This window comes from Nyctibius grandis, chromosome 5, assembly GCF_013368605.1.
Source record: "Nyctibius grandis isolate bNycGra1 chromosome 5, bNycGra1.pri, whole genome shotgun sequence".
NCBI classification, from domain to species: Eukaryota; Metazoa; Chordata; class Aves; order Nyctibiiformes; family Nyctibiidae; genus Nyctibius; species Nyctibius grandis.
The window spans coordinates 4,297,039-4,311,804 of record NC_090662.1 but is presented as its reverse complement, the minus strand read 5'-3'; the positions used below and the strand labels follow the sequence as shown (position 1 = coordinate 4,311,804).

Genomic DNA, 14,766 nt, shown 5'->3' with positions numbered 1-14,766 from the left:
CTAACCACAGAGGATTTGTGGAGAGTGAACCCTTGGAGACTTGGAAGAGCTGAGAGCAGGGTGCAGTGTTGCTGGATTGCGATTCCTTTCTTCTGTGTGCTTGAGGCCCAAAAGAAATGATTTGCCAGGCGTGGGTAACTTAAAGTAGCTTTTAAAAGCCCAAATAACCTGCCTATGTCAAGAACCTCATTGCAGCTGTAAAGGTCTGAACTAGTCAGCTGCTCTGCCTTTCTTCAAGTGGGTAAATAAATCAAATAAGCAAATGGAAAACCTGTGTTTTCCTTTGTTTAGTTTGATTTGGTAGTTGTACTGATAGGGACTAAAGAAAGAGCCTTTTGGCTATTCAAGATACCCAGAGCTTCCGAGTAGTTGCTAATGTAAATTTGCAAGGGCCTTTTAAGGAGTCTTCTGTTTCAGAAAGGGAAATGATATTTAAATATCTTTGAGTTCAAGAGAGAGTAGCAAGAACCAGTCTATTTTTGGAGGCCTGCAGAAGGAAAGTCCACCTCCCGGGAACATATGGGTGTACATCATCTGTAGTCAAGCAGAATAGCCATGGAGAAACATGAAGGATACCTGCAACAGAGAACTTCCCAAGACCATATAGAAACTAGCCACAACCCTTGCCACCCTTTCTCCCTCTTTAGATAGACCAGTCTTGCAATTTGACTTTATTGCTGCTAGAATTATGGGGGAAGAGGTCTTAGTAGCATAGTAATTATTGATCTCTAATGTCATTTCACTTGTACTGAAGTTTAATAAAAATCCTTATTTTGGGACTTGTACTTGCATCTTCAGTAAAAATGGACTTAAGATTTTTGATAAATTGCACTAAATATTTGATATTTTGATAAAGTACTGCCCATAAATGGATCCCAAAGCACGTTGGCAGTGTGATAGTTCTCAGAGCTCGTCCATCTCCCTCTTGAAAACAGAAAAGTGCGGTTCAGGCAGATCGCTCGCTGAAGTCGCAGGGTTACAGGCGCAGGTGAGCAGCATTGATCCGATGTCAGTTCCCTCCTGAAACCACCAGCCAGTGCTGCCTCCCAGGGAGATGAGATGGTGGACAGCAGTCCAGGCTTTGGTCCAGTGTGCGTACTTATGATTCACAGTAATATGAAACAAGCTTCGCATTTCAGGCATGACCTAGATTGCGTTTATTAGCTAGTCCTAAAATACAAGGTAAGATTTAGTAACCTTATTTATTTTTTCCCACAGTGGCTTAAAGAATGATTATAACAAAGAAACATTCACCTTGAAGCATAAAATTGATGAACAGATGTTCCCCTGTCGATTCATTAAGATAGGTAAATGCATTTTTTTAGCATTCTGAGTAGAAAATAATCTCTTCTTATACTTGTGCCAGTCTTGGCACTTGTGACTTCATTGTACTCAGGCAAAGTATCCACAATAGCTGTTCCATTTCATGATCTTTTAGGCTGGTTAGATTGGAACACAGTGAAGTCCTGTTACTAAGAAATAATAACTTCATAATGCTGGGGAATGAAAGCGAAATACAGTAATTCTCAGAAATACAGTTGTTGAGTCAACTAATTGCTGGAGAAGCTGCTTGCTGTCCTGCTATAAAGTGCTGTGTAGAGCTTTAAAAAAATCGTGAAGTTAAATAATGGTAAAACTTTCAGCATTGACAACCCTAGAGTTTGAAAAAGCTTGAAGTCTTTTGTTCTCAAACACGCTCGCAACACATAGAGCAACAGCAGAAGCCTTCCTTATTCTCCTCCTGCTACTCTAATCATTAAGTCTCGTCTCTGGCTAACGATGACATCCAGGGGCAACGAAGAATTACACCCTGTGATGTCTAGTCTTGTTTCTCTGGTGAAGCTTGCTAAAGGGGTGCTAACAAAGGCTGGTTGCTGTGACTTGTGATGGGAGCAGGTGAGGATCTCTCCTCCTTGCTTCATGCAAGCCAGAGACAACAAGCATCTTACAGTGGCCGTCAGCGATACTGGTTGGATTTAAGCCAAGAATGTAGAGCCTTTCAGCTTTTCGTAGCTCAGTAAATTTATCCTCCCCTTCCTACCTACTGAGATAGTAAAAGAATGACTGGTTTTAAACTAGCTGTTTAAGGGTGAAAATAGAGAAAGGGAGGTAGTTGCTGAAAACTGAGATAAGGTTCTGTTGACTAATTTAGATGAATTGAGGAGTGTTTTGAAGTGTTGGGTAATTCCTTTGCCAAGACTTGGATGATAGTGGCTGTTTAGGGGCCCCCCTCAGAGCCCTCTGCTCTAGTGTCTTATACACAGCTTTCTGAGTCTCCTCTCATGTTTGCCTGATGAATTGAAAGCTTCAGACTGGGAATCAAGTCATCATTTGTGTGCCATAAACAGTGGTGTTTCCCATTCTTAGAGAAGTAGAGAAATTGGTTGTTCACTGGGTTTGTTTTTGGCTGCTACTTTTGGCAGCATCTGTAACACTTGGCTTTAGGAAACCTCAGGAGGAGCAGAGGAATAGTTAGAGTTAAAGGTTGACTGTATCAGGAGAGTTAAATTGTTGTGGTGTTTTTGTTTTTTTTTTTAATATATTCTGAAGCTTTCCATGTCAGATTTTTGGGAAATGTTATTTTTCAGTGGCTAAAACACAGCAAATAGTTACTGGAGAGCTAAAGGAACGAATGGAAAGATTACTAGCTCCTTCTCTGGATGTGTAAATTGTATTCCAGCAAAATGCGTTCTGATTTTAAGTGTAGCAATAAGTTGAAACTTGTTAGGAAGGTGAAATGCTTATTAATTTCTACTACTAGGATTTGTTCTCTGACATAATGTGAGTAGTGTTAATGTAGTGTTAATGTAGTGGTAATGTAGTGTTAAAACATGGCTTGTTTTGTTGGGTTGGGTTCTTAAGTAGCAATAAGCATTCTGTTATATACATTAATATTAGATTCGTATTTAACTGTCACTTGCTCACCAGTTATAGTTTGAGATGAGTTTTCCTTTTTAGCTATATCTGTAGCCTTTCGTTTCTTGACGCTATCTTCTATGAAGAAATTCCTGTGCTAGGAGAGAAATGAAAACTATCTTTTCACCAAAACCTATTAAAACCTCTAGTTGATGGCTAGCGTCATTTTGTTTATGAAGTTGTGAGAGTGTTTTTTGCTGTGAAACAACTGCAAAACGACGTTACGAAATTCTGTTATTTTTCAGATTCACAGCTTGAATATGTTTTCAGTTTGTTAAAATTTCCAAGCTGCTAGCCAAAGTAACTCAAAATTCGAAATACCGTGCTGTGTTCCCTGTAATGCTGCCAGTAAACATGAGGACAAAATCTGCCCTTTTGGACTTTTAGAGCCTGACACTGCAGAAGTTCCTGCTATCAGTGAGGTTGGTGTGTTTGGGGAACGCATTAGTTAGTTGGGCAGCGACTTGCATCAGGCATTTGCTTTATAATTCTGCAGATCAGCACACTGACCTATACACCACTGTTAATAAACACAACAGTGAGGTGTATATGGAGGGACAGGGCAGGAGGAACATGACATGGGTAGATCTGCGAGAGGGGAAAATCCTTCCTACGACTTCCATTGCTCACATGTTAGAGGAAGTTTCAGACTCACAGAAAGCAGAGAAAATAAGTACTGTCTCCTTTTGTCAAGACAAGACTTGCACTTCTTTTAGTTTAATTAGTTCAACTTCATTTCCTTAGCACTGTAATGCCCAGTTGTGCAGGCTTTTGACCTACTTGACAAGTAATTTTTACATTTCACGTAGCACCTCATTAAGGAACTTAGGAGGGGGAAGAAGATATTTATCCGGACGAAATATCGAAGAATAATTTTTTTTAATGTCTGTGAGCTTTGTTTCTGGCTCTTGTTTTTGTGGTTACTCCAAGCAGAGTTTTTTCTTTGTACTGTGTCCTTGAAAGCAGAAGGTGTTGTAAAGACAGATTGCTATTAAAGAGCTTGAAGAAATGCCGGGTGTAATTCTCACACCACTTTGTTACTAGCACGGCAGTTACTAACTCGGCTTCAAGATTTTTAAGCTTTGGTGTAAGAGAAATGAGCAGTACTTTCTTTATGGACATTTTCTGCATTTTTACAAACTTATGCTCTTTGTGTGTCTGCTGCCTCCCCGGAGCCTTCTCTTCTCCGGGCTGAACAGCCCCAACTCTCTCAGCCTGTCTCCATAGCAGAGGTGCTCCAGCCCTCTGAGCATCTTCGTGGCCTCCTCTGGACTCGCTCCAACAACTCCATGTCCTTCTTATGCTGGGGCCCCAGAGCTGGACGCAGCACTGCAGGAGGGGTCTCACAAGAGTGGAGTAGAGGGGGAGATCAAAGCTTAGTAGTCTCTTTCCATCATTGGATGGCCTGTGATGAATGGTCCATGATGGCTGAACAGGGAAAGCATTTAAGAAGCTATAGATGAGGGACACAGAAATTAGCTTGGGAGAGGTATCTGAAATTATTGTGCTGTGTTTAATGCCTCTGCTACTGTCCTTTCTAGTATACAGTGTTGCAGTCCTTTCTAGGCATAGCTTCTGTTTGAGAAATATCCCCAAAAATCATCCTTGTGTGGGTAAAGAACTGTTTAAGTGACCCAAATACCTTCTGCTTCTGTTGAAGGGATATTGTTTTTTTAATTATTATTTTTTTTCTCCCCTCTGCTGGGCACCTCTCACCGTGGAGTGACAGTTCAGCAGGTCTGAACATTTGCATATGTTTCAGGATGGATTGCCATAGCACATGCAGGAAAAAAACCACGCTGAGGTGGCTTTATGATAAAAACTGGAGGAATAATTCAGATTCAACACCTTTGATTGTAGCGTATTGCCGCCTCAAAGATGGTGGCAAGAAGAAAGCAGCGTAGCAAAGAGTAGATAGTGTAAGGTCTGGCCTCTGCAGCTGTATTGCAGGATGGGGTATACACTGATTTTTAGAGTGGGACGTTTCTCTGCTCTTGCAGAGGCTCTGATAGGCTTGTGTCTACCTAGGCTGTGGTGTGAAATCTGAAGTGGGTGAAGGGGAGGATAAATAAAAACCAGCCATTGGGAGACATGAGAAAAGAAACGGGGTTGCACCCAGGATCCTAGACTGCTGTTAGCTCCAAACTTTGGGCGAAAATAAAAATGTTTGTGTGTCACAGTGACAAGTAATGCTTATTGTTGTTTGTGTGACTGTTGCTGCTTCCTCGCTGCACTTAGTGTTGTCTTCTTCCAGGTCTAAGTTAAATTGTGGCTGCTTTAGAAGGGGATTTGTCTAAAGAGTTGAGCACACCTGTGGAGGCCTCAAAAAGGAGAGGGCAGAGGAAAGGATGAGAGGTGTCTCCTCCTTCATGTAGCCTAGGAGCCAGGGAAGAGGTTCAAAAATGGAGAGATGATCCAGCGGGACACTTGATCTTTCCTAACTGGAATAGAAATCACATTACAGTTTCAATCCTTCTGCTTTGTTTCTTTTTCTACCCCTGTGGAGTAGTTTAAAAAGATCAGATTCAGTTTTCTCTGCCTGTGCAGCACGGGGGAAGCATTTACTTTGCATTCCCTATACAACTTAATGTCTCCGCTTTCCTTAAAATAGGCAATTGCACCATGAAAATCTTGGTGTTAAAATCACCATTTCTGGTGTTTCTTCTTGTAAACAAGACTGTTGAAAGCTCAGAGTTAACTTGGGAGGGGGGGAAGTGTTAGGAAGTTGATGGCGCTGCATTTTTTTGTGGTGATAACTACACAGGATTCTTGTGCACGTCCTAATGTGTCTTTTGGGCTGTAGTTGGCTACCAAGATAGGAGGGTGAATTGTTAAATTTTTCCAGGAGAAGTTGGTATAAGTTCTTAGAAGAACTGTGAAAAAAAGAGGTGGACACCTCTTTTTTTTTTTTTTTTTTTTTTTTTTTTTTGGAATGAGGTGGGAAGGTGGTAATACTTGGGTTTGGTTTTTCACCCAGTAAACTCAGTGTTATGAAATTGGCCTCAAGTTCACCATCAGGAAATTTATGGTCTCGGTCCATTTGAGGTGGTCTGTGGTTTGGTTCAGTGTTTCAGTGCAAGGAGCTGATGGATAGGCTTTGATTCTTTATAGCTGAGCAAATACCAAGTTTAACTTCAGTTTGGTCTTGGTCTGTGTGTTCAGGTCTGAAACAGATCAAAGGTGTCACCCTTACGTGTGGTATTTTGTCAGTCTGCTGCCTTAATAGGTGGGATAGTCAGGATTAAACTTATCTGTGTGCTTGCATTTAAAAGTAGTAAAGTTTTATGGTATTAAGGTACCATATTGCCAGCACTCATCATGTGCAGAGGACAAAACTAAGCAAGAAAGAAGTTTCTTGGGCAGAGTATATGCAATGTGACTCTTTTTTTTTTCTGACCAATTCACTTCTCTCCTGTCTCCCCAAAAGTGCATCTACTAGGAACTGCTCTGAAAGCATCTCGCTTTGTATGCTGAACAATCAAGTAGAAAGAAACTATTTGAAAAGGATGATTTGAGAGCTGTAACATAGGAAGTACCTACTTATGGATATTGAAATCAGTTAAGAAACATGTATTCAAAATCTCTTTGGATCTTTTCTAAAAATCTCTTCTCCTGGTGACAGTTCCCTGAAGTTGTCATAAGTCTTTACCAATAGGTTTGTAGAAACACCCTTTAAAATCTAGTGTGTCATGCATTTAAACATACGTTTTGTGCCCAAACGCATGGCAGAAAATAATAGATCTAGTTGATTTGAAGTGTAAATAGTTAAGAACCTTTAAGAGCTCAGGAACAGCTTTAAGACAAATTTTGGTTTTTATTTCCTCAAGGAATAGGTCAGAAAACCCTTAGTTCAACAAGTTAATCTCAGTGGTATTTTATAGTGGTTTGAAAGACAAGAAGCAATTTCTCTGTGGCAAAAATAGTTTCTGTGGAAGGGAGGAAGCAGTGGACTCCACGCTGTTACTGGTAACTACTTATTCATCTCTAATATTATCTTTTCCTGTTTATCAGTTATGGTCAAATAAGAAGGAAACAAAAGTATTTGAAACGAAAGCACTTGATTTCACTGCTGTTTTAAGGAGTCAGAGTTCACACAGTTTTCTGGGGATTGGAGTTGCTCCGAAAAGCAAAACCAAGTCTTAACCTACAGGTTAATCAATAGATCAGTGCAAGACCATAGATGTTAGTGCAGAGTGGTAGAGAAGCCTTAGGTGAGAGGCTGCAGTGCGTTTCATGGGTCATTTAGTATTTATGTTTGTTCCAATATGCAGATAAAACAGTATTAGCTGAAAAGCTGCACAGATTTAAGCGTTAACAAAAAAAAAAAAATTGGATACAGTTTTCAAATTGGAAGCTGTCAGTTTTCCCTCCCTCCCTCCTCCACAACTTGCAGACGTTACTAAATTTGTAAAATTTAAAATACCCAAGCTTCTTGTCTTCACCATTAGGGAAAATAATTGTTGCTGACAAATGTGGAAATAAATGTACTATGAGGAACAAATACTGTCACTAGTGTGCTCGTAATTCCCATGCATGTCAAAGCTTGTTGCCTCTTTGAGCTGTTTTAAATGATAGTATTTTTGCTCTTTTGCTTTAAAAAGCTTCTGCTTTGTAATGATCTGCTGTGTTAATGCTGCTTGGCACAGGTTGCTTTAAATGACTGCTTTAACGTGACGTATTTGGTAATTTTCCTAAGCTTGCTTAAATGAACTAGAACTTCTGTCAAATCAGAAATACTGTTTTATTTAACCATCAAAAGCATTTTGTTGAAATAGTACTATGTATAGCCTGATAAGACTAATTCAGTGGTTGTTTGATGTTTATGCATCCTTTTTCTCCTTTTCCTTTCTTCTCCAGTTCCACTCTTATCCTGGGGACCTAGCTTCAATTTTAGTATCTGGTATGTTGAACTTAATGGCATTGATGATCCAGATGTGGTCCAGCCGTGCCTCAACTGGTACAGCAAGGTAGGCCTGCATTTTAGGTGCCTGTTTGTTTGAAGCTTGGTAGTCTCAGAATCTTGTGAAACTTCTCTTACTGGAATTACGTGACCTTTTCATTCCTTGAATATCAGCTATTAAAACAACAAACACGCAGAGTTCAAACTCATACCACATGGCTGACTTTGACTCTAAGTGAATCTTTTTGAATTGTATCTGCTTGATCTCTTTAAGAAAAAAAACCCCAACAAACACCCCAAAAAAAACCCCAAAAACACCACAGAAAAAAACCCCTGTAGGTAGACATCACAAGAAAAACAAAAGAAAGGAACACTGAGTCAAAGGGGACAATATTAGTAAAATAGTATTTGTACAGGAAGGGAAATGAATCGTAGAAAATGAGATTCCATTTCTCCTCCTTCTTGCCTTTTGATCAGTCATTCTTTTACCATAGCAGTCCTTCTGTAGAGCTATATGTGAGCCTAGAGCCTTTTGGGTTACATGTGCAGCTTTTGTTACCAAGTATAAAAATGAGCTTGTTTTAAAGAGAATCCATGTTAGTGTCTTTCCTTTTGCAGCTCCTTGCACTTCTGATGTTTCCCTCTTACTGTCTTTTTGCTGAATACTCTGGAACAGAGGGGAACTGATGCCACTGGACTGTGAGATGAGATGATTTATGCCATTTGTCACTTTGATAGACAGAAAGTTCAAAGGGTTCTAAACATTATTTGTATAAAGTGTATTTAATTGAGTACAACAGATGCCTCTCCTGTGGGAGGGAAGTGCACATTGACAACCAGAATTCATTTTGTTGCTACTTTTTATGCATAGATCTTCTGGAACAATTCATAAAATTCATATTCTGTTACGGAGAAGATGTCCTTCCCAGCTGAATAAGACTGGGTAGTGGAGCAGCACGTCTCTGCTTCCAGAAGGAAAAACTTAAAAGGAGATAAAAATTGTGCATTGTAGTACTGAGACTCCCTCACCAGTTTATGGTGCTGCCAGTATGGTAAAGAAACATTGTGGCCGTGCTATCTGGCTCATATGCATTTATACCAACATCACAAGCTGCTTCATGGAGGATTTAAAAACAGCACTAGCAGTCACAGTGGAAGTTGTCTGTAGGTGCTTTATGATTAAAGTTGTATTGTGGTCATTAGTCTGCTGATTACTGATGTCCAGTTCTGAAAAGTCCAGTTGACAGAAGCTGCTGATGGTTTTCTGTGCTCCTTTCTGCTGCCTCTGCACATGGTGGTCTCTCTGGCATTTTTGACCAGTTGCTGCAACCAGGAAGCTCTGATTTTTATTTTTTTTGGTCAGGAGCCATCTGATGATGATGTCAGCATCTGTTTTGTTTGGTGTTATCCCATGGAATCGACACTTTTCGTGGTCAGCATGTATGTAGTGACAGCTTCTTCAAGGGCTGCCAGCATTGTTCTTCTAAAGCTTAGAGCCCTAAAGCAGCAAGGCAGAGACTTAGTCATGGTTGTTTGGGCTCTACTAGGATCAGTTGCCAAGTTTTTGGTGATGAGTCTCGCTGATGTTCTCCTCTCTTAGTCCTGAGAGACCACTGTTGCCAGAGCCACGTAGGCGGATACATGTGCTGACACATATTTGGGGAAAGGCAGAAAGGTTGACCTGTTTCTTCCAGTTCTTTGAGACAGTGTGAATATTTTCATGCATGTTCTTGGAAGTCTCGAAGACTTCAAAGTCTAATAATTCTCTACTGCCTGAGGCATCAGACAAGAGGAAAGTTCTACATGAAGTTGCCCATCCTTTTTGTTGTGTGTGTGCTTCAGCCAACCAAACCTCCTTTTCCTGAAGGGAGTGGAGTTGGGGGTAACAGATAAGGACTCAAAACAGCAAGCACGCTCCTCAGTTCCCTCCCTGCTGCTTTCTCCTTGCTGTCCAGCTCAGCCCACTGCCTCCTGAAAGCCTTACCACTTTGCTTTTACTGGAGTGGGCATCCTTCAGCAAGTGGCAGTTTATCAATGGCTATGGCTTTTGTTTTTTATAATGAACACATAAATATTTTTAATTCTACTAGTGTATTTGACAGTGTTAATATCTTAGTCTCATGCTCTTGTTGCATTTTTAACCACAGGAATTATTTATAGCTTCAGATCAAAGCTATTATTTGGGTTGTCATCTCTTTAAACCTGTATATCAGTATTTAAAAAGGAGCCTTTTATATACTTTTTATACACCTTTTTGCATAGAAAAGTTTGTACATTTAACTTCTGAAGTACTACTGTGGTGTCACTGAAATACAAACTTGTATATTGCATCAAGTGGCCAACCTGCATCCAACAATCATTTCATGTTTTGTAAGCCAAGTCTTATCAGTCATGAGAGGCTCAATGGAAATGTGCCAAGTCCGAATGTTGCCTGATGTCTAAATGAGAGGAGCTGAGAGTGCAGAAGCTGGTTATTACTGGTGTGCAGCTATCCTTTGGCTTGATATCCCTTTGAGCAACAGTCTCATGTGGTTTTGGCCTTGACTGATGTAAGTGAACATTTGCTTAAAGACAGTGTCTTAGGTATCTCTTAGGAAAAAAAAAAAAAAGAGGGTTTTTTTTTCCAGTTGTGCTGTAAAACTCTATTTTAGCTTTAATATTCCTTTGCCACTGTCTTGCATTTTTATCGGTACGTGTCCTTGGCCTTTTTCATGTGGGCTGGGAACTGGTTTTCTAAAAATGCATAGTTCTGGCTATTTGCAGCTGTGAAATACTGATGGATTAAGAACTAAAAATATAGCACATGGCCGTGTTTCTTTTTAGCTGCTTCAGTTTATAAGGTTCTCGCTATAGAGCTGTTATATCAAGAGCACTAATTTTTGTTGAATGTTAGTGTTAGTTCCAGGTTTTCAGAAAGATTCTGTTCGTTTAAATACCATAAACTTCACTTTTAGCAGTAGCGTCCATTTAGGAGTAAAATCTTTTTTTCTGTAATTTGATCAGTCTTATAGATACTTAAAGTTACATTTGCTTTTTAGACGTGTGTTAAGATGGAAACTGACATTATTTTATTTCTTTAATGCCTTAGAATTTAGGTTTGAAGAGTCTGTTTAAAATACGTGGTTCTGCTACGTATCAACTTAAAAAAAATCTGTTACTTATGCATATTGTTAGCAGCTTTGCAAATGCAGTGGATGATTTGGTAGGTTAACAGCACGAGCTGTAGCCCTTACGCAGAGTTTACTATTCCCTCGTGTTTCCGTGTGTGGATGTTCGACCCAGCGTGGGTTCCTCTGGCCTTTCCTCATCTGGGTGGGAAAGGGGCAGCTTTGGCTCATCTGTGGTATGAAAGCAGAGCTTTCTGCTTCAAGATGCACAGGAACAGTTTGAAGGTAAATCTTTGAGGTGCACGTAAATCCTCGCTGCCATTGATCCGAAACCCCTGTGATTTGGGGTCAGCCCTGCCTCTCCCTTGCAGGAGCAGTGGTCATTGCAAGTATTCTTTTTCTCCTGGCTTTTTTTTTTTCCTCTGCTGCTTCTAGAAAAGCTGTGACCTACTTAACTCTTCTAAATTATTTTGTTACATAAGAGTCACACAATCAAATTATGTAACGCTGATAACGAAGGCTTTTTCCTGCTCTGTGCTTCGGGTAGGCCTCGAACAGCAGGGCTGGGCAGATGGGGGGGGAAATAATGGTCACTCCGGAGATCTGGGACGCTGTGCGCTCTCTTCTTGTGTGCTTATTAAATTGGAGGATGCCAAGTTGTATAATTTTTATACTCCTGGAAAGTAAATGCCTGCACAGCTTGTAATGTCTTTCATATAGCGTTCCTCTGTAAGCTCGTGAGCAATTTATGTGCAGTGCGTATGAGATATCCTGCTTCTCTCTGCAGGCAGGTTCACAGGTAGCTCCCAGCAGTGCTGGTGAAAGAAAAAATCTACATGTCTCATAGGTTTTCTTGTGTTCCAGTAGTACCGTGAACAGGAAGCCATTCGCCTTTGCCTAAAGCATTTTCGTCAGCACAACTACACCGAAGCTTTTGAGTCGCTGCAGAAGAAAACCAAGATTGCTCTGGAGCACCCTATGTTGACAGACCTGCATGACAAGCTGGTATTGAAGGGAGACTTTGATGCTTGTGAAGAACTGATAGAAAAAGCTGTGAATGGTAAGAAAATCAGAGGGGTCTGGTATATGAATTAAAAAAAAAAAAAAAATTGCAATGTTACTGCTTTGAATGTTAATGTACTTAGTGGCAGAACTGGCTAATCCATGTGCTATTTCATATCTAGTGTGGTGTACTGTCAGCTTTTGGACTTTGTGAGTATGTGTATGATGAAGGCTAAAAATTCAGTCATGAAATCTCTTGTAACTGCTACTTTTGGAGTCTCTTTCTCTCAGAAATGACAGTGCTTGAGTGGGTAAAGACAAGCTCTTCACGTAAGTGGCTGGCAGGCTGAAGGTGAGCTTAACTATGAGAAAAGTCACTGGAGTGGTGAGCAGGGAAGCACAGAACTTGAGTTCTCAGTAGTGATCTGTATTGTGGTTTCTGGTTAGAGCTTGCCACCTCATTGGTGTTTCAGCAGACTTTTTCAGCTGTATTTGAATGAAAATGCTGTCTTTGCTCACGGGGAGAAGAGTCCTTGGAGAATGGTGTAGAAGTCACAGTGACTGGGGGCAGAGCCTGTTTTCCATTGCAGAGCAGGACGTTGGCAGCTGGTTTCATTCTAACTACTATTAATTTTTTACTTGGAAACTTTCAACTTAGAAGCACTTGCATGTAAACACCTCTAAACTCCTGAAATGGGGGAGAGTTACTTTCTGTTGATAGAATGGGACACAAAAAGAGTTGGGCCATTGCACTGAAGGGTCTCCCAAGACCTGTGTGGTGATTTTTGGATCATGGTCTGATAAATCAGAGGTGCTCTTGGCTGTGGGTTTAGTGCTTTTAGACTCTGTGCGGTCACTATGGGAAACTTGTACTGGCGTAAGAAGAGAACCTTGTGTCTGATGCCAGTAGAGGTAGGGGCTTAGTGGACCAATTTCGTGGATGTCTGCCACCAGAGGTGTTTTTCCTAATTCTGGACTAATCAGTCATTTTGTAATACCTTTTGGATAGATACCAGCATACCTGCCTGACTCCATCAGTGTGGTTTGTGCCACTAAAGTTGGAAATGGTTCTCCGCACTGGATGTGATAGAAATGATAACTTTAAAATCGAGGTTTGTCTTCCATGAAAATCCACCATCTTTTTGTGAATAAGCTGTTCAACTAAGCACAGTGTTAGGGAGTTTATTGCAGCAGGCCATCAGAAACTGCAGTAAATGGCTTTCTATAGCTTTTGGCTCAAGGTTTCTTAACTATATAGATAGAACGGCTGAGCTCTGCCCTGCACTGAGCTCCCTGAGCAGCTACAAGCGTTGAGACTGAGAATTGCCAGTGTTCATCCTCGCTCTTCTGAGTGTTGCCTGCCCTCCTGAGACAAAGTAGTGTTGTTGGCTGGCATGGGGATGTGAACAGCTTCCTGCAGTGCAGGGGAATTTTGCAACCAGCAGCTTCCTCCTGAATCTTAGAGGCAAGGGAGGATTGTAGGATGAAAAAGCAGCAGGGCGCTGTGGCTGGCTGTTACTGTCTTTGCAGCGTTTCTCAAAGACACGAGTGCCTGGAGGGAGCTGCTGAGCCCACCAGTATGAGACAGGATCTGCTGAGAGCCAGAGGAGTGCTATATGGTGATGGTTTTATCAATGCATTGGTCTGCTGCCTTGGCTGTGGCTTAATATCGTCAGTGCCTAGAGGCCGTCCTCTTTCCACTTCATTGCAAGCTGTTGTAGAAACTGTTTCTTGAATGAAATTTCACTAGAGGTCTAGAATGTGCTGAATAAGTTCTCTCAAAATGGACTTTTTCTTGGGCACTAATGAAGTGAATGTTTGTGGCCTCATTTTTTGAGCTGTTAAATGTTGATTTCTTTTACTACTTAATATTTAACATACAGCATTTATTCTATCCAGCAGTTTTCCCCTAGGACTTAAGCTGAGGTGGTGCTTCTGTTTCCCCTTGTGTGTTGAGAGTGGGGTTACGGTCTGCAGTGCTCAGCTTTTCCAGATGTGGAAGCACTGACAAAGGACTCTCCTGGTAGAAAACTATAGGTCTTGTATTGTACTGTCTGACAAACGGACAATTGCTTCTTGTCAGATTTGATGTGAATTTGATGTGAAGATGCTCAGAGGGCTGGAGCACCTCTGCTATGGAGATAGGCTGAGAGAGTTAGGGCTGTTCAGCCTGGAGAAGAGAAGGCTCCGGGGAGACCTTCCAGCAGCCTTCCAGTACCTGAAGGGGCTACAGGAAAGCAGGAGAGGGGCTTTTTACATGGGCAAGTAGTGACAGGACAAGGGGGAATGGTTTTAAACTGAAAGAGGGGAGATTTAGATTAGTTCTTAGGAAGAAATTCTTTCCTGTGAGGGTGGTGAGACACTGGCCCAGGTTGCTCAGAGAAGCTGTGGCTGCCCCCTCCCTGGCAGTGTTCAAGGCCAGGTTGGATGGGGCTTGAAGCAACCTGGTCTGACGGAAGGTGTCCCTGCCTGTGGCAGGGGGGTTGGAACTAGATGATCTTTAAGGTCCCTTCCAACCCAAACCATTCTACGATTCTAATAAACCTGCTTCCCTGGTTCCTGTAATCGTGTCCCTCTTTGGAGGCTGAGGAACTCCGGCATCACTTAAGCAAACTAGAGAAATTCTGTAGCTTGTCTTATCAGTCCTCCTTTTTTGTTCCAGAAAGTACAGAAGCAAGTATTTCTAGTAACAGACTGTAGATAACTTAGCAGGAGAGTCTTCAAGTAGCATCATTAAGTTTCGTCACTGCTTCTGAGGGACAGAATAATATGCCTGAGGATGTTTATATTACTTCACTTTAATCTGGCACCTCGCTAGCTGAACTTAAATGTCAGTGTACG

General features: G+C 41.2%; 1 protein-coding gene across 1 annotated transcript in view; it reads left to right on the top strand.

Moving 5' to 3' along the window:
• Positions 1–14,766, top strand: part of MKLN1 (muskelin 1) — a 103,747-nt gene that overhangs the window by 23,575 nt on the left and 65,406 nt on the right. Inside the window, exons 4-6 of the mRNA XM_068400578.1 lie at positions 1,219–1,307; positions 7,774–7,883; positions 11,791–11,983. Coding sequence (XP_068256679.1) covers positions 1,219–1,307; positions 7,774–7,883; positions 11,791–11,983 — 392 coding nt within the window. The remainder of the gene's footprint in view (positions 1–1,218; positions 1,308–7,773; positions 7,884–11,790; positions 11,984–14,766) is intronic.